The sequence below is a fragment of the Eubalaena glacialis genome, chromosome 9 (assembly GCF_028564815.1).
Source record: "Eubalaena glacialis isolate mEubGla1 chromosome 9, mEubGla1.1.hap2.+ XY, whole genome shotgun sequence".
NCBI classification, from domain to species: Eukaryota; Metazoa; Chordata; class Mammalia; order Artiodactyla; family Balaenidae; genus Eubalaena; species Eubalaena glacialis.
This window is the reverse complement of record NC_083724.1, coordinates 13,605,550-13,625,051: the sequence shown is the minus strand read 5'-3', so window position 1 is coordinate 13,625,051 and position 19,502 is coordinate 13,605,550. Positions and strand designations below refer to the sequence as shown.

General features: G+C 45.2%; 1 protein-coding gene across 1 annotated transcript in view; it reads right to left on the bottom strand.

The window, feature by feature from the left end:
* TTLL11 (tubulin tyrosine ligase like 11) overlaps positions 1–19,502 on the bottom strand; it is a 242,034-nt gene that overhangs the window by 190,950 nt on the left and 31,582 nt on the right. Inside the window, exon 2 of the mRNA XM_061200992.1 lies at positions 4,481–4,577. Coding sequence (XP_061056975.1) covers positions 4,481–4,577 — 97 coding nt within the window. The remainder of the gene's footprint in view (positions 1–4,480; positions 4,578–19,502) is intronic.

The window sequence follows — 19,502 nt, the reverse complement described above, 5'->3', positions numbered from 1 at the left end:
AGACTCTGCCTACCTTCTCCAAGCAGCTGCAGCACGTCACCCCTCCCTGTGACCCCTGCCCCAGGCTCTGGGACCCATTCTGACCTGAGGTAGAAGCTCTAGGTCCAACCATTAGCTCCCCTTTGGGGAGCTTGGACCCTTTCTTTGTAGTCCAGTTAGATAAGGAGGATTTTAACTACTTCTCTGAGGCTCTGTTGCCTGTCCGCAAAGTTTGGTCACCGGTCCTTGGCTCCTGGTGCCTGAGTGGCTGCCTCAGCGATGCCTTTGCCCTGCAGTCTCCAATGTTCCTCCTCTGTTCCCCCTAAGCCTCCCCTGCAAGGGCTGGAGTCCTCCTGTGACTTGAGCCCAGTGGCTGGGCTCCTGCTATACTAACAGGTTCTTTTGAGGCTGACTGTCTACCTGCACCTCTCAAGAAGGTCTGTTCTTAGATGTCCCTATTGTGGCCGTTCCCCTATCGGTTGGGAAAAACCCCTAACTCAGGCGGGAGCTTCTCACCCAAGAGCTTGCCTCCTGCCACTGCTTCTGGGCCTGGGTTCTTCTGTCTGCCTCACTGGAGTCCCAAGGCCTCGGGTGGTCTCAGCCCGTTGGAGTTACACAGGAGTCTGATCCTCAGGCTTGCCCACACAGGCCTACTTATCCCAATTTAAGACAAAACAAAACAAATCAAACACACAATCTGAGCTATGTTGGGAGTGCTACTCAATCCAAGTCTCATTTATAACAATAATTCTTGGCAAAAAACACATTAAAACCACCAAACAACAAGCAAACATTGATACTTTCAGATCCTGGATACTGCAGTGGCCTCTTAGCTGTTTCCTCTCTTAGCCTTTCCACCCCAAACCCCCCACCTGCACCCCTGCCTCCAATGCATCCTCTCTGGCAGATCTTTCCAAACTGCAGGCTGGGCCACGTCACTCTCTAGCTTAGAAATTTCTCAGTGGCTCCCGGTGAACTTTGGGCCCTGCCTTTCACCTCTCCACTGCCCTATCAAACTTGACCCTTTCTAACTAGCATGGGCCACGTGCCCTTTGCTGAACGAGCAACGTGCAAAGCATTCCATGTCTTTGCACCCCCTCTGCTCCCTTGATTTGCATGGGGGACAGGCCCATCCATCCCTGGAGGCTCAGTTCACATTCAATCCTCTTTTCCAGGATCTCTCGCCCTGCCTGCCCCCCAAGCAAATCTGGGTTAGGTCATGTGCCCTTGATCCGAATTCTCACAGCATCCCAAGCTTCCTCTGGCATGGCGCTTATTTTGTATTTGACTTCTCTCTTCACGTGCTTTTCTCCTTGTTTTTGTATTCCTAGCCCAGACCAGTGCTTGGCAGATGGCTGTCCCCAGAGATCCCTCCCTGGAGCCCCCTCCTCCTCTGACAAAGTCCCCTCCTCAGGGTGGGCTCTCAGGCACCACCCGCCACGTGTTGCCATACATCTCAGACCCGGAAACTCAGCAAAAAAACTGTTGCTTGCAAAGCTGAGAATTGATGGTTCTAGGCTTTCTTAAGGCAAGGACATATCTAAATCAGATTATTTTTAGTGAAAGTCTTAATTCATCAGTTAAGATATAATAACATATCTTGAAGGAAATTGCCCATAGAAAAGTGGCTAAAATCTAACGTGCTGACACGAACGAAATAAATTACTTCCATATGCGTATCCAAAAGTTTTCAGTTTATTCAGCATATGAAGTGTTTATCCTTGCCTGGCACGTCCACTAGAACTTGCTCTAAGTAATACACAATGCATACAAAATGCATCTTCAGAATAACGGGATATATCAGAGACGGAAGATAAGCATGGACGCCAACTGGAGCCAAAGGACAGACCATTCTGGAATCACCCCATCGCTAAGGATTGTTGTCTTTCACAGGGCAGAGGGTGTGGCGGCCCTGGTCCTCTGCCAAGAGGCCTGCTTTGTCATTGGAGCTAATTAATTGCTGTTAGTAAAGTGGAAAATTGTACGTACCTACCACTGGTACATGGAATATGAGATGGGGCAAACGTGCTTCTTTAGAATGAATATTCTTATATCACCTTTAATGAACCTAGCCCTTTGAGTGTATTTTTTTCTGTATTTCTATTTGCGTCCCGAATGTAGAGCTATAGTGACTCCTTCCTTCCTACTCTCGGCCATCAGATGAGGAGTGAGCAAATGGGGAACATGTCAGTGAAGCCTCATTTGATAATTCATGTCTTGGGAACTCTGTCCATATCCAAAGAGTTGTTCTCTTCCAAATTATGTTCTCCCAATATCCCAATAAGCCCTTTTAGTGGCATCAAACATCATCTTTTATGAGCAGCAAGACAGAGAAAATAATAGCTATCCCATTAAACTGTGCAAGAACCCTGGCTGCAAGAGTCCTCCTCGTTCTCTGACAAAACACTTTCTCCTCTAAGAACCAATCTGACCTTGGGTTAATTTTCTAGCTCTGTTCCCCAGGAAACCAATAAAGGGAGAAAGTTAGCTGTGTGACTAGACAACAAAGCATATGGTTTAAATGATCCCTTATTGGCATCTTGCATAAATACCTGGTAGGGAGCCACAGCTCCGGGCTTTCCTGAGTGTAGTGAACCTTGTAACTTAGCATGACCCTGGTGGGGACCCTGGAAGCTGTGCTGTAGAGGAGCTATGTGAGCTATTGGCTCCTACAGGGTTTCTAAGTCAAGGTAGACCCACATCCACCAACGTGGATCTTGTCTCTTTGCACCTGAGCTTTCACTTGAGGAGCCAAAGACTAGCTCTGGAACCCTTGCCATGACGCCACTGAGAAGAAATGTATGACGCTGACTGGCTGGCAAGCTGTGTTTCCTGTCCTGTATCCTTGTAAGTAAATATGAGCCAACTGGCCCATGGTGGTCTGTCTGCTTAGTTGAAAAACCCGCTAGCGGACATGGCATAACTTGCCAATGTATAACGTATGGATATTGGGTTTTCTGAGAGGTATTTTCTTAAAGACGTGGCATGGAATGCCAAAGAAAAAGAATAAGTTGATCCTCCTCTTAAAAATAAGCATAAATGAAACAACTAGAGAAAACAACTACTCTCTGGCTGCAACTACGTAAACGTGATACATAAACATGGTTAAGGTTTGGGAGAAATTCTAGAAATATTCACCTTGTGGTTTTGTTAAATGAGGGATGGGATTCAGGGTGATGTGCTTTTTAAAAATTACATATTATTGTATCCTCTATGGTTTGTGCCTGTTATGTTAAAACTTCTGAAAATAAGTGGGACCCCTTTGGCTGGGATCATACCCAGATTAACCAAATGTCCCCTTCTCCCTACACATGCCCACTTAACTTAACCAGCCTCTTCACTTAGCCGTTAAAAATAATGAAGAGTAATCATGGCAGAAGAGGGTGGTAGAGATTAAAAGTAAAACGGAAAGGTATATGATAGGGAGGCTGGGAGTAGAGTGAGGGGGCGTCTCAGAGTGTTGGCTGTGACACCTATGTGGCACCGAGCCCCCCCTGCAGTCTCACTAGACAATAGTCTCACTAGACAATGCCTTCAGGTTAAAGGCAGAGGCTGTCCGCAGCTCCTGTTCCCAGTACGGAGACTGGTGTATTTCGATTTTAAAATGGTACCTGCAAATAGGATACTTAAAGAAAATGGAAGCTGCGAACCCCATTTCTGTGATACCGTCCCAGAATGTTAGTACTTCTGTTTTCCGTCTCCTGCAAATTAAATAGAAATTGAAATGGTCTATTTTATTTTATTTATTTGTTTGTTTGTTTATTATTTTACTGCAACATGCAGCTTTTATTAATGTTAGACTAACTCTGTAGGGGAAACGGTTCATTTTATTGCTTTCAGGTCCTGCTTTCTCCTTTCCCTCCAATGGGCATAAAACTAGGGCTGCCTCCGATTTGCCATCAGTAGGTGAGACAGCAGTTACGGAGGGCCTCGGGTGTGTCTGGAAGGACTGCAGGAGCCGTGGGAACATCCAGAAGTGCAGGAGGCACGGCCCCTCCCAGGAGCTCACGGTCTACCTGGGCAAGCCGCACACGTAGACGTATTCAGAGTGCACATTCACTGAGTCATTGAAATGTTCCAGAAACTATGGTGAGTGCTATAGTTTTTTTTTGGTCTATTTTTTTTTTTTTTTTTGCCTTTTGAGAATGGTCTATTTTTTTTTTTTTTTTTTTTTTGCCTTTTGAGAATATAGTGCCCTCATGACACCCCCATATCATATCTGAAATCCAAAAGGTGAAAGTCATGTTCTTCCGCCGGTGGAATTAGACCGGAAGAGCCTGTCTTTTTACGTTTTGGAACCTTCAGTCTTTAAACCCTTGGTGGGTCAAGTCCTGATCACCTTGCCTCCCAAGGTCACGGCACTGAGGCAGCGTGCAGGCAGTCATTCCCAATTAAGAGCCCTCCAGTTTGATGTCAAAACACTGTCGTGTTTTTGTCGAAGAGCGTACCCTGAGGCTCAGCCCTGGAAACGTTTTTAAATGCCAACAATAACAGCGGATACCTGGAAACTTGTTCACTAGACCGGAGAATATGTCACTGTCGTGAAATGAAACTCCATGCCAGTAGATGTCACAAGGCAAGCGCCGGCCAAATGGGAACTAGAAGAAAGAGGGGAAATGTGATTAATGACAGGAACAAGAAGAGCAGCTCTGGCACCGAGGGTCTCTTCTGTACAAACTCCCAGCGGCCTGGCACACATCGCATGATTTAATCCTCATAATAAGCATGTGAACTTCCTGACCTTCTTTCCCAGGTTACAGGGGAAGAAACAGATTCAGACGGGCTAAGTAACTGTCTCAGGGTCACAGCCACTGAGAGGCAGAGTTCTGATTCTGTGTGGCAGGCACTATACTAGTGACCTTACAGGCACCCTTTTGTTAGAATCCTCATAACCATCCTAGAAAGCATGATGCCCATTTCACTGAGGAGAAAATTGGGGCTGAGAGGGGTAATGTAACATGCCCAAGGCTGCACAGAGCTGGAAATGGGAAAAGTCAAGATCTGAATGCAGGGCTGAATTCCAAACCATACTTCTCTTTCTCTGAAAACCGCAACATTCAAACCAGTCCCCCCAAAACGAGCTTTCACAATCTCTTTCTATCCCTTTCTCTCTCTTCCTCTGTCTCTTACACACACACAAACACACACACACACACACACACACACAGAGTTCACAAGGGCAGGATATATTCCCCAGTGCCTAAAACAGTTCCTGGCATTCAACAAAGACTTTTTGAATGAATGAATGAACAAACCAGGAATGGTCCTCTGACTCACGATGAGATAACCAGATTCTCTCTTCCAGGAATATGGAAATCAGAGATGCCTGGTAGCCTCTGCCGGCCCTTGCACTGGAAGTGATCAAAAGCCAGAGCCCGGCAGCTGTGCTTGGCTGTGTGCACAGCCTGACAGAGAAGCAAAGGCAGCCAGTCTGCTGAGAGAGGAGAAAGGAGCAGGTGCAGAGAGAAAAGCAGAGATGAGGCCATGTGGCCCTGGCAACACAGACTGAGTGGCCTCAGTTCCCAGGGCTTCTAGGTCCTCGGCCCAGACCCTTCCGAGCCCGGCTGTCCCTTCTGTCCTTGGATCCTGTAAGGCAGCCTCATACCCATAGAATGCATCCCCTTTGCACAAGCTATAGGGATTCAATTACTTGCAACCAGAAAATCCCTCGCTGAGACCAAAGGGCCTGCTCTTTCTACTGCATCTTGCTGCCTCTCAACAAATTCTGCACTTACACAATGTATTTTTTAAATGCGTAACTCAGATGACCCTCCTTAAGGGAAAAGAGTGAGGACACGTTAGTTCATATTTCGAACCTGCTTGTTAAAAGGCCAAATGAAGAGAAATGTCAACACATCAAATAAAATCATCCCATTTTCCCATCCTAAGACTACAGTTCATCAGAATTTTTATCTGCTCCAAGTTGAGAGGGCTAAGTTCCAGTGAGAGAACACAGCATTACCAGCGAAACGGTGGTGACTCAATGCTTTCCAACGATTCCAAATTAAAATGAAGGCAAACAGACTCAGGGCCTTTAAATCATTCACATTATCTCAAAACTGTGCCAAAGCGAGACATATAGCACACACTCTATTAGCATTAACAACTTCCATCTATAATTTATAGCACTTCACTCATTTTCTTTGCATCCAATGGACTGAAGTTATTAATTCAGTAGTCGTAAATACAAAGAGATACAACATACGTTGTTTTCTTCCAGCTATTAAGTGCTACTATAGAGGAGGGAAAAATAACTTAACCTGGGAGGTTCCTCTACAAAGCAGACCAGCCAAGCAAAGTTTACTAAGATCCACGTGGCTTTGCTGCCCACACTGCAGGGGCAACACCTGCTCCATGTCAGTGGGTCACCGAGGACTCCTTATCACCCTTATGATCGCCTTGCAATTCTTGGCACTTTCATGATTCCTAAATCAACCTTTCATTCAGAGCCCTTAGCTCATTCAGTTTTGAGAAACTATCTTCTTCTAAATCAATTTATTCAGTAATTTCTTTGTGCCAGGCACTGTGCTAGGTACCGAGAACACAGAGAAACACAATTTTAAGTAGGTCCCAGGACCTCATAATCCCACGTCTTTTTAAGATCTTTTTAAAAACTGCTTAAACAGCTAACATCATGCTCAATGGTGAAAAACTGAAAGCTTTTCCTCTAATATCAGGAATGAGACAAGGATACTCACTTTTGCCACTTCTGTGCAACACAGTATTGGAAGTTCTAGCCAGACCAATAGGCAAGAAAAAGAAGGAAGAAGCATCCAAATTGGAAAGGAAGAAGTGAAATTATGTTTGCAGATGACATGATCTTATATGTAGAAAATCCTAAAGATTACACACACACACACACACACACACACACACACAAAACTGTTAGAAATAATAAATGAATTCAGCAAAATTGCTGGATACAAAATCAATACAGAAAAATCAGTTATTTTTCTATATATTGACCATGAACAGTCCAAAAAGGAAATTAAGAAAACAATTCAATTTACAATAGCATCAAAAAGAATAAAATACTTAGGAATTATCCAAGGAGGCAAAGACTTGTACACTGAAAATTACAAAATGATGCTGAAAGAAATGAAAGACACACATAAGTGGAAAGATATCCCATGTTCAAGGATTGGAAGACTTCATATTATTAAGATGTCAACACTACTCAAAGTGATATATAGATTCAACGCAATCCCTACCAAAATTCCAGTGACTTTTTTTTTTTTTTTTTGCAGAAATAGAAAAATCCATCCTAAAATTCATATGGAATATCAAGGGATCCCAAATAGCCAAAACAATCTTGGAAATGTCACACTTCCTGATGCCAAAACTTATAACAAAGCTACAGTAATCAAAACAGTGCATTAGACAACAATGAGATACCACTACACACCTTAGAATGGCCAAAATCCAAAACACTAACAACACCAAGTGCTGAAGAGGATGTGGAGCAACAGGAACTCTCATCCATTGCTGGTGGGAATGCAAAATGGTACAACAACTTTGGAAGACAGTTTGGCAGTTTCTTACAAAACTAAACATACTCTTACCATGTGATCCAGCAATTGTGCTCCTTGGTATTTACTCAAATTAGTTAAAAACTTATGTCCACAAAAAATCCTCCACGCAAATGTTTATAGCAGCTTTATCCATAACTGCTAAGACTTGGAGGCAACCAAGATGTCCTTCAGTAAGTGAATGAATAAATAAACCGTGGAACAGCCAGACAATGGAATTTTATTCAGCACTAAAAAGAAATGATCTATCAAGCCACGAAAAGACATGGAGAAATCTTAAATGCATATTATTAAGTGAAAGAAGCCCATCTGAAAAGGCTACATACTGTATGATTCCAATTATATGACATTCTGGAAAAGGCAAAACTACAGAGACAGTACAAGGATCAGTGGTTGCCAGGGGTTAGGACAGAGGGAGGAATAAATAGGTAAAGCACAGGCGATTTTTAGTGCAGTGAAACTACTCTATATGATACCATAATGGTGAATACATGTCATAATACATTTGTCTAAACCCATAGAATGTACACCACCAAAAGTGAACACTAATGAACTATGAACTTTGGGTGATAAGAATCTGCAGTGTAGGTTCAGTGATTTTAACAAATGTACCATTTTAGTGTACCGTTTTTTTGATAGTTCATATGTGAGGATAGTGATTATAAGGGACAAAATCTCTGTCCCTTCTGCTCTATTTTACTGTGAACTTAAAGCATCTCTAAGTCATCTCTAAATCAAAAATGATAAAAATAAATTTTAAAAAACAGTATGGTACTGACATAAAGACAGGCACATAGACCAATGGAATAAGATAGAGAACCCAGAAATAAACTCTCACATATATGGTCAAATGATTTTCAACAAGGATAATAAGACTATTCAAGGGGGGAAAGACAGTCTTTTCAACAATTGGTGTTGGGAAAGTTGGACATCCACATACAAAAAGTTGAAGTTGGACCCTTACCTTACACCATATACAAAAATTAACTCAAAGTGGGTCAAAGACCTAATCATAAAAGCTAAAACTATGAAACTCTTAGAAGAAAATATAGGGGATAATTTTCATGACGTTGGACTTGGCAATGATTTCTTGGATATGACAACAAAAGCATAGACAACAAAAGAAAAAAATAAATAAATTGAACTTCATCAGAATTAGAATTTTTGCATCAAAGGACACTGTCAACAGAATAAAAAGGCAACCAACCCATGGAATGGGAGAAAACATTTGAAAATCATAAATCTGATAAGGGATTAATATTCTGAATATATTTTAAAAACTATAACTCAACAAAAACAAACCAGTTAACTCCCCCAAAGTCTCCCCTTCCTGTCTACTCGACACCCAGAGGGATATTTTTTTAAAGCTCTGACCATGTTACTCTTTCGCTTACAACTCTTCCCACATCAAAGCTCCAAGCCTGGTCTCAAAGACACTTCCCAAACTCCCCTCTGCCAACCCGTTTGCTTGAGGTTGGGCCATGGACACCTTGGGCACTTGCACTGTTACTGCCAGACTACTTTTGACATTAAGTGTATAGCACTTTTCTGTTTTGTGGCCTGGGTTTCTGCATGCCATTCCTTTCACCTGGGATCTTCTGACTCAGCTTGACCATCCGTAAAGCTGTCTCACCAGCTCTCCCTTCTGTGGGGCCTCCATCACTTACACCCTTCACAGGTCATTCAGCAGTAGCTCGTCTGTCAGTCTGTCTGCTTTCCCATTCTGTGGACTCTTTGAAAATGAAGACACCTTCCTAATCTTGTGTATCACTAACACCAAGCCAGAGACTTTATTTTTAAACTTTGTGAGGTCAAGAATCACTTTGAGATTCTCTCCAGGAAAACACACATATGCACAGAATTTTCCATGTGATTTTAGGAGAATTCAGAGACTCCCTGAAGCCCCTAGTTGTTCACAGACACCATTGTTAGCAACATCTGCAGCGTGTTTCATGAACGAACGCTTGAATAAAGGGACCTGTGAATAGCAGCTACTCAAATACACTTTCATCACCATCATCATTAAAGTTAGCATTTATGCGATGCTTATTTCCATGTCTATGTTAAACTCTTTATATATATTACCTCATTTAATCCTCACAACAACCTCATGAGAAGGGGTTTCCTATTAACCTACTTACAGATGAAGAAACCAAAGTTTGGAGAGATTAAGTAACTCTCCCAAGGACACAGAGCTAGTAGGGGCAGAGTCAGGAGCACATCCATGTCTGTCTGATCCCAAGGCCCAGGTTCTTAACCACTGCACACAACTGGTCTTGAACTGATCGCTACGGTGGACACTTGTCACTCACGGACTATAGTAACTAACCTACACTGCACCCCACATGCCACCATCTTTGCCACAAAGGAAGTTCCTCCCCCAGTGCATATAGCTGTGTGGACCCAAAATCCTTTTCCCTCTGGCCCAGAAGGACTAAAAAAAGAGGAAAAAACCTGGCAAAATAGCCAAGTTCTAATGAGAACTTGACATACGTCCTTTGAGCATATTTGTGCTTGAGGAACTGATATGCTGGTCACTCTTCTAACGGCTCAAAGAGCAAGTTGAAACCCTCCCGAGGGATTTTTGTAAAATGCAATTTCACAGTGAATGCTGATGAAAGCACAGTTCACATTTCTATGCTCTGGGAACGATCTTCTTCATAAAGCTTCTTCATGAACAGAAAACCTTTCAAGTGATTGGGCATAAAAGTGGCAAATAGGGGGCTTCCCTGGTGGCGCAGTGGTTGAGAGTCTGCCTGCCAATGCAGGGGACACGGGTTCGAGCCCTGGTCTGGGAAGATCCCACATGCCGCAGAGCAACTAGGCCCGTGAGCCACAACTGCTGAGCCTGCGCGTCTGCAGCCTGTGCTCCGCAACAAGAGAGGCCGTGACAGTGAGAGGCCCGCGCACCGTGATGAAGAGTGGCCCCCGCTCGCCGCAACTAGGGAAAGCCCTCGCACAGAAACGAAGACCCAACACAGCCAAAAATAAATAAATTAATTAATTTTTTTAAAAAAGTGGCAAATAAGCTTTGATACGGGCAAACATATGTGTAAAGCATCTTCGGGGGGAAATGACCCAAACTGCTGCTTTAAAATGAGGGGCCCCAAACACTCAGGGGAGGGGGACACAAGGAAGGTATAGCAGCCAGAGCAACATGCTTGGACTAGGAAGACCCTGGCTCAAGCCCCTGACCCACCACACCCCTCCCAGAGACCTTGACACTCTGACCTTGCCCCTCTAAGCCTCAGCAGCTTATCTACAATGGAGGAAAATGGCCACAATAAAACCTGTCTACCTCCCGGGCTGTTATGTAGACTGAGGTAATGCCTGGGAAAGCACTTTGTAAACAGTTGCTGTTATATGGGATAGTTATTATTTTTAATGTCCAAGGAAATCACCTCAATGAGTAACTTCTATTAAAAAAGATGCCAACCACGCAGTGGTTAAGAATCCACCTGCCAATGCAGGGGACATGGGTTCGAGCCCTAGTCCGGGAAGATCCCACATGCCACGGAGCAACTAAGCCCGTGCGCCACAACTACTGAGCCTGTGCTCTAGAGTCTGCGAGCCACAACTACGGAGCCCGTGTGCCACAAATACTGAAGCCCGCATGCCTAGAGCTCATGCTCCACAACAAGAGAAGCCATTGCAATGAGAACCGCACACCACAACGAAAGAGTAGCCCCCACACGACGCAACTAGAGAAAGTCCGTGCACGACAACGAAGACCCAATGCAACCAAAAATAAATAAAATTAAAAATTAAAAAAAAAAAAAGATGCCAACCAAATATCAAGCATCATTAGGACAGCTCTTGAATAAGAACACCAACACCGCGGTGGACCTGTACTTGGGAAACCTTCCACGATGCCCTTAAGCAGAGTTAATAGATTTCTCTGCACTTTGTGGATGCCTGTGGTCCAGCCGCTGCCTTGTAGGGTGTTTATGTTTACATGACTCCCTCCCCACCCAACAGAATGCTTCAGGGTAGAGACATTTTACTCTTCTTTCTCCCCTCTCCCCAACCTACCCATCGGTGGGAAGCAGCCTCTAAGATGGTCTCCACTGATCCCTGCCTCCTAGAATTCATACCCTGTGTAGTCTCCTCCCACACTGTCACAGGCTTGATCTATGTGACCAGTAGCAACAGCAGAAGTAAGTGAATGTCACTTCTGAAGCGCATCTTTATACAAAGACTGTGCCCTCCTCTCTCTCTCAATCTCTGTCTCTCTGTCTCTCTCTCCTATTCTTCTCTTTCTCATTATCACTCACTTTGAGGAAGCCCAGGGAGAGGTAAGAAATCAAAGCCTCCTGCCAGGGCTTCCCTGGTGGCACAGTGGTTAAGAATCCGCCTGCCAGCGCAGGGGACACTGGTTCGAGCCCTGGTCCGGGAAGATGCCACATGCCACGGAGCAACTAAGCCCATGAGCCACAACTACTAAGCCTGCGTTCTAGAGCCCACAGGCCACAACTACTGGAGCCCGTGCTCCACAACAAGAGAGGCCACCGCCGGGAGAAGCCCACACTCCACAACTAAGAGTAGCCTCCACTCACCGCAGCTAGAGAAAGCCCGCGCACAGCAACGAAGACCCAAAACGCAGCCAAAAAAAAAAAGCCTCCTGCCAACAACCATGTGAGTGAGCTTGGAATTGGATCCTTCAGCCTCAGTCAAGTCTTCAGAGACTATGATTCTGGCTGACAGCTTGATTACAGCTTCATGAGAGGCTCTGAGCCAGAACCCCTTTAAGCCATTCTCAGATTCCTAACCCTCAGAAACTGTGTGAGATAAATGTGTGTTGTTGTAAGATGCTGAACTGGGGGGAACTTTGTTACGCAGCAATAGATAATGAATACACCATTCCAGTTTTAGAACAGGGTCCAAGAGAAAGGAAGCGTTCGGAGAATGAACTAATTTAAGACTCAAATAACCTTACAATGAATATAATACTTACTATTTATTGAGCACTTAATTATGTGCCAGGTATCTTACATATATGCCTCCATTTTGACATGAAAAAATACAATCTCATTGCTAATAAGTGGCAGACCCAGAATTTGAAGCCATGTTGGTCTATTTCCAAAGATTGTGCTCTTTCAACTGCACTATGCTGGATGGATGGATAGACGGATTAATCTATGAAAAACAACTGAGCACATACATCTATTAAAAAATGAGTTGTGATTAACACTTCAAGGAAGAGTGGAGCACAGAAGAGTCCAAAGAAGGCCAGTTAAGACAATGAAAGGACTGAACAATTGCCCTTCAAGGATGGACTGAAAATTTAGCACTCTTTTCTTCAATCGAGAAAGCAAGCCAATGGTGAAAATTCTGGTGGAAACCCACCAAATCCTGAAGGGTGCGCCCAGATGGAACACGGTTCTATTTGCCAAGTATGAGCGTATCAAAAGAAGGGGAGCCCCTTTTGAGCCTGCGAGAGGGAGACCAGCTCACTCCTCTTCTCTGCTGCTCGCATCCCAGCTAACAGCACCGCTCTCCTCCCAGACAGATGACAAGAGACCCAACTGAGGGGCCACGGGGAGATTCCAGGCTCCCTCCTGCCAGTGGAAAAATGTGGCTGATGAGAAAAGGCCTCCCCGTGCTGGTGAGGGACCTGCCAGCTTCCTGATGGCAGCATCTTCAGATGGGGCTGCGGGGAAAGCCCACACGTAGGGCAACTCCAAGCCTGTTTCCTCAGTGGGAACAATCATGGCAATGTGATTGGGTTATTAGATGGATTAATAATGTGTTTAGCACTGTGCCTGGCACACAATGCCTGGCACACAGTAAGTGTTTTTTAAAAGCTAGTTTCCTTCTTTTCTTCCATCCTTTCCCATCACCCTTTCCCATACCTATTGGCTGGTAAGATATTACCCAAAGGAGCTGGTGGACAGGGGTGTTCTCTAGGTCTAGCCCAAGGTTAAACGTGCATACGTTAGCTCGGGGCATTTAGAGCCATGCGGGTCTTCCTGTGTGTGCATCTAACTCTAGGGAAATCCTGTACATGCACAAAAGCTCCTTGACTCGAGTTCAGGAACCTGGATTCAAATCTCAGGCCTGGTAACTACCAGGGGCCTTAGTTTCATCATCTGAGAAAGAGGACCAGCAAACCCTCCCTCACAGGAGGTATGGTAAAGATGAAAAACAACCCCGTAAGCGAAAGGATGTTTGTGAATAGCCTGGCACATAGTAGGAGCTAAATTAGTCCAATTTAGAATATTGAGAGCGGGCTGCTTAGGTTGTTCGTCACCTAATTAAGTCCCTTGGTGAGAAGGGCAGAGAGGAAGAGTCCCCAGTTTTCCCCGATGGTAGAGAAAGCAGAGGCTGGCCCTGCACAAATCCACTTCTTGAAAAACAACAGTGAATCAGACATAGCTCCAGGAATGCGGGAGCCAGCCTGGGGGTAGAGGCAGCTCGGTAACAGATAAACACGTTCTGTGTGACAAAGCTGTGTCAGAGCCCAGAAGGAGCAACTTCTCCTGCACCAGGTGAAGGAAGTTTAACTGAGGAGGCACCATTTGAGCTGGGTGTGAAGTTGTTGTCTGCCAGGCAGAGATGAAGAGAAAGAGAAGTGCGTGCCAGGCAGGGCGTCTGGGAGAGCGCGGGGTGCCCGCAGCCCAGGGTCAGTAGAGAGACAGAGCTGGAGAGGTCCACACGGCCCAACTGATCGTGAGGGGCTCACAGGGCAGGCTGAGGAGCTTGAACTTGATTCTGCAGGTGGAAGAGAGCCCAGGAAGTGCTCAAGCAGGGCTGTGCAGACCCTGCTAGGATGGAGAACGGAGGGGAGGTAGAGAGAGACTGGGAGCAGCCAGACCCAAGAGGGAGCCAAGGCTGGGAGAAAGGGGATGGGGTGGGGGGATGACCCAGCCCAGAGAAAAAGGATGCTCTGGAAGTAGGGGTGGGGGAAGGCACGGGGGAGTGAGAGCGCATCAGCATTTCTAAGAGGAAGAACTGCTCTGACAGCCCCTGCACTTTGAAGGAGACCCGTCTCCTGTGCCCGCGCGGGCTGACATTCCTGTCTCACCCACTCCACGGCTCCTGGTCATTGGAGACTCTGACTGGAGAGGATCCCGCGGGCGTAACTCGCACTCTGTGGAGACTTCTACTTTAATAGAGGCGCCGTCTGGCTCCAGTGGGTTTCCGGGGAAGACAATAATTACTCATCCTCTAATAGAGCCAATAAATATAGCAAGGGGATAAGTAATTAACAACCTTCTGCTGGAAAGCAGCGATTCTTGTGATCTATGAAGTTTCTTTCCCTGTTCACGTCTTTGTTATTGCAAATATGATACTCCCGGTAAGCGTGCCATGTGTTGTTCGCTGAGTTAATCACCAAAGCATGTTGTATTTTTTATTAAATCCATTCATTATAATTGACTCCCATGAATTAAAGCTGGAGGAGCTGCAGTGATGAGGGCTGTCGTCCACCTTTGCTTCTGCTTCTCATCATAATACTTTTAATGAGATAGAAATGGTTACCAAACAATTTAACCACAGAAAAAAGGCCCACGTTAGCAGGAGGGGAAGATAACCTTGTCCCTTTCATAATTTCCTTGCCCAAAGCAACCTCGTCCAGTTATTTATTCTGGTGTCTGATTTCCCACCCGTAAAGAACCTTTCTTAGTGGTAATTATATTAGGCAAAGGAAAAAGAAAAACTTCACAAACTTCTAAAGTGATTTACTTCTTGGCTTGCAGTTTTAATTAAAATTCCACTTTATTTAGCAAATAGTTCTGAAAAGATTAGATACCAGTTTAGCATGATTTTCTTTTTCCACTTTCCAATTCATAAGGGTGACACAAACAACAAAATAGCCACACTAATGACTCTTCCTCCATCCCATCATAATTCAGCCTATGGAAAAGAGCTCCAATATCAATTATAAATTAACTCCATTATGCTTTGCAAAATTCTCCATAGTAATCTCCCTGCTCGCTACTCCTTCACTGTGAGTAAATGATATCAGTTCACCACAAGGCCTCAGACTACCCAGTCTCTTCCACATCAAAACTTCAAATGTGTTTATTAACTGGAATGGAAACAAAGCAAATCAGGTCTGCTGATTCCAGCAGCACATTCCAGCAGCACTTCCTCCCGCCTAGGATATCAAACTTTTCCCAAAGTCACTCCTGACAGCTCTTAGGGCTGCTCATCCCCAGTTGACCACCTACCCAGGCCAGTTCAATACTTTCCACAATGGCAACGCCCACCAGAAAGCCGGTCTAAAGGCACCATGTCTAGCTGAAACATCAATTCATTCAACATACAAGCAAGTCATGCCTTTGAGCCGGGTGACACACTCAGGGAATGCTGAGAGGTGCCACATTATGGGAGCAGAGGGTTAGTGGTAGGAGACAAAGTTGGAGAGTGAAAACAAGAAGACAAAGGATGCAGTCCTTACCTTCAGGGAGCTCGTAGTGCAGCGGCTGAGTCCGACCCATGAACAGATCATTGTAATGCCTACAGCCACATCTTACACAGCATCTACTATATGCCTGTGTCAGAGCTAAGCTCCTTCCTCACACTGTCACTTTTAATCTCCACACAACCTGGTGAATAGCAGTGTGTCCCCATTTCACAGAGGAGGCAACTGAGGCTCAGAGAGCTGACTCTTGGTGAGAAAGAGAGAAGTTGCCAGACTAGACAGGGAAAGGACTTCCCACGGGAGGAAGCAACAGCATATGCAAAGACCTAGCAAAGAGCAGCCAGCAGCCTGGAGATCCAGTCCTCCTGTCTGTGGACACCAACTTGCTGAGCCGCCTTGGGCATTATTGGATCTCTTGGGCCTGTTTCCCTGTTTGCCACATACAGGGTATTTCCTATTCTGTAAATCTACAAGGGCCTGCTCTTCTTTTCCAACAACCGACTATGACTTGGGCTAACCCTAAAGCACCCACTGCTGTCTTAATAATGTACCCAAGGGACAAAGAAGTTTCCCAGAGGACTTACTTGCCCCCTAAACTCATTTGTTCCTCCTGACCTACAAAACCAGCCTGTAAACTCCCAGAGACATGCCACTGCCCTGAGAGCCTTGAGTCGTACCATCACATGTTACTAAGAAGAATTAATATAATTGTACTGATAATTTCTATAATAATAAAAATTGTAACTACTATTTACTGAATTTATATTATGTGCTGCGTACCTTATGTGTGCTATCTCAATTCACCCTCACAACAGCACTCTCAAATAGGTAGACACACTGCCATTCCATTTTACAGAAGAGGAAACTGAGGCTCAGAGCAATTAGATAACTCTGGGAGTGCTAGTGATAACTAGTCTCTGCGAGTGCATCTAGTAAGTGATAGAGCAAGGACAGAATCCAGCCCCGTTAAGTCTTCAGTTCCCAGAGAACTAAGCCTGGAAGAAATGCATAAGGTTCCTTTAACAAGCATAAGTTTCCAGTGACAAGGAGGTGTATATGAAGGCTGCTGTGTGCAGGGAAGGTGCAGGGGAGGGGCCAGAGTCGGGGAGTTGGCCCCGCTAGGAGCTCTCCAGAGTGCTGAAATGTCTCTGCTAAAGTACTCTGACTCACAGCACCTTCCACCTGGGCGCCTCTGCTTGTCCTAACCCTCACCTCCTGGTTTCAGTGCCCGGTAGGGCACTGATGGAATAGAGTGAATGAAAGTGGGAGTACACCTGGGAGAGAAACAGCTAACTTTTAGAAGTAGTGAGCTTGAACGGATGATGGGACATCTAATTGGAACTATCCTACAAGGGATTAGAAATACAGGAGTGGGAATGGAGAGAAGTTAAAGCAGGAGGTGCAAATTCGTGAGCCACAAAAGAGAGAACTGAAGAAAGACTGAGTGCTTTTTTGGAGTGGTTGCTGAGAAAGAAAAGCAAAGGTCCAGGAGCAGAGAGGGAAGAGGACTCTTCCTAGCAGTCCTGGACAGTGGGTACCAGGAACAAATAACTAAACTCTCCAACCCCGATATTGCACTGAAATGTGTTCAGAGAGGGCAGAATTGCGTTGCCTGTAGGTTTGAACCTGTGAATAAATAATCACCACCACTCCTCAACTCCTCCCCCATACCCCCTAAAAAAGGAAGAGGGAATGACAAAGTAGTCAAGGGAAAAATAGAAAATAGCCTGCCATATGGTCACATGATTCAAGTTAATCAAGGTCATACCCACTTTTTTTTTTAACAAGTTCCAATGAGTTTCACTGTAGGGTTGTTTTTTTTTTTCTTTTCTTTATGTCTTCTTTTTTTGGCTGCGTTGGGTCTTCGTTGCTAGGCGCGGGCTTTCTCTAGTTGCGGCGAGCGGGGGCCACTCTTCATTGAGGTGCACGGGCTTCTCATTGCGGTGGCTTCTCTTGTTGCAGAGCATGGGCTCTAGGCGTGCGGGCTTCAGTAGTTGTGGCATGCAGGCCCTAGAGCGTGCAGGCTTCAGTAGTTATAGGGGGGCGGGGGGGGGGGGGGGGGGGGGGGGGGGGGGGGGGGGGGGGGGGGGGCTCTAGAGCACAGGCTCAGAAGTTGTGGCGCATGGGCTTAGTTGCTCCACGGGCATTTGGGATCTTCCCGGACCAGGGATCGAACCCGTGTCCCCTGCATTGGCAGGCGGATTCTTAACCACTGTGTCACCACGGAAGTCCCATACCCACTCTTACTTGAAGTAAAATGGCTCCTTATAAATTTGAGAGGTCACACAGAAAGACCCTGAGCCTCTCTTTGGCCTTTCAGACCACTGATCCTAAAGGCTTGCATGATGGGATATTTATAAGCACATCTCTCCCCCTACTGGCAAAAGAGATATTAGAAAAGCACATTTATTCTATGGCTCCATCCCCACTTCTACCCTCCTACACACCTTACATAAGAATAGTTATCCTCTTTTATTAACTTAGTCTTTCATTCAAGTATCAGGGCAATTTACGCATCAACTCGATGTCAGGCATTGGGAATTCAGAGAAGAATAAGGCACAGCCTCTGTCCTTGGGATTGGAAGTTATAAATAAATCACAATGCAAAGTGGCAAACGCTCCAGCAGATGAGGGTCGAAGGGCTATGAGAGCATGAAGCAGGGTGTGAGTTATTCTCCTGGGGAGAAAGTTGTGGTTTGGTAAAAACTTGAAAGATGAGCTGGAACTTGCCAAGCCCAGAAGCCAGGAAGGTAGTCTAGGCTGGAGGAGCCCTGTGTGCAAAGGCATGGGAGCATGAGGGAGCATGCTCAGAAGTCTCTCCAGGGCAGGAACAACATCTTAATTATCTCTGAATTCCAGGTGCCTAGCCCAGTGCCTGGGAAGGAGTGGCACATAATAGATGCTGGAGGAACGGATGGCATGTAGTTCAGTGAGGAGAAATAAAGCATGACTGTGGGGTCTTGCAACAGAAGGGGAATTGAGTGGAACCAGAATCTATGAACCTCAAAACAAATCTTGATGTGAAACTGTTCAGCATACAGCAGGTGCGTGCAGAATTTGGTCATTCATTTCTCCAGCCCAAGGCTTGATAATAATCAACATGTCTGTCTCTCCATAGGTGTGGGAAAGGACATGCAAGCCCTCAACATGGGCCAGTTCAAGAGTGATGGGCTAGTTCACAGCTAGAGGCCACCTTACTGCTTAGAATTTTAAAAGGAATTATCAGCAATAACAATCTAAATGTGATGGGAGATGGGGGAATATATGAGGATCCTTTATCAAATTTTGGAATCTCCTTTTGTCTCTGATGTTGAGCTGTATTGTCAAGTTACAAATCTCACTTTTCACAGCTCAACACAGCCAGTAGCTGTGGCAGAAAGTCCTGCTTTCACTAGCTCCTTGAGATGACAGTTCTTATTCCTCTACTTAAGTATTTAAGCCACACCTTTTAATTTACTTAATGAACTCAGAACAGATTGATGGCCCAGCTCAGTTGGCAATGACAGCTGGTATTTCCCTGATGACCAGATAATTAGGCAACTGCATTAAGTATATGTCACCCTGATCAAACGACAAGGTTTATTAAGACAAAGCCAGCCTACTCACAGCTTTCGGTCAGCTTCCACAGA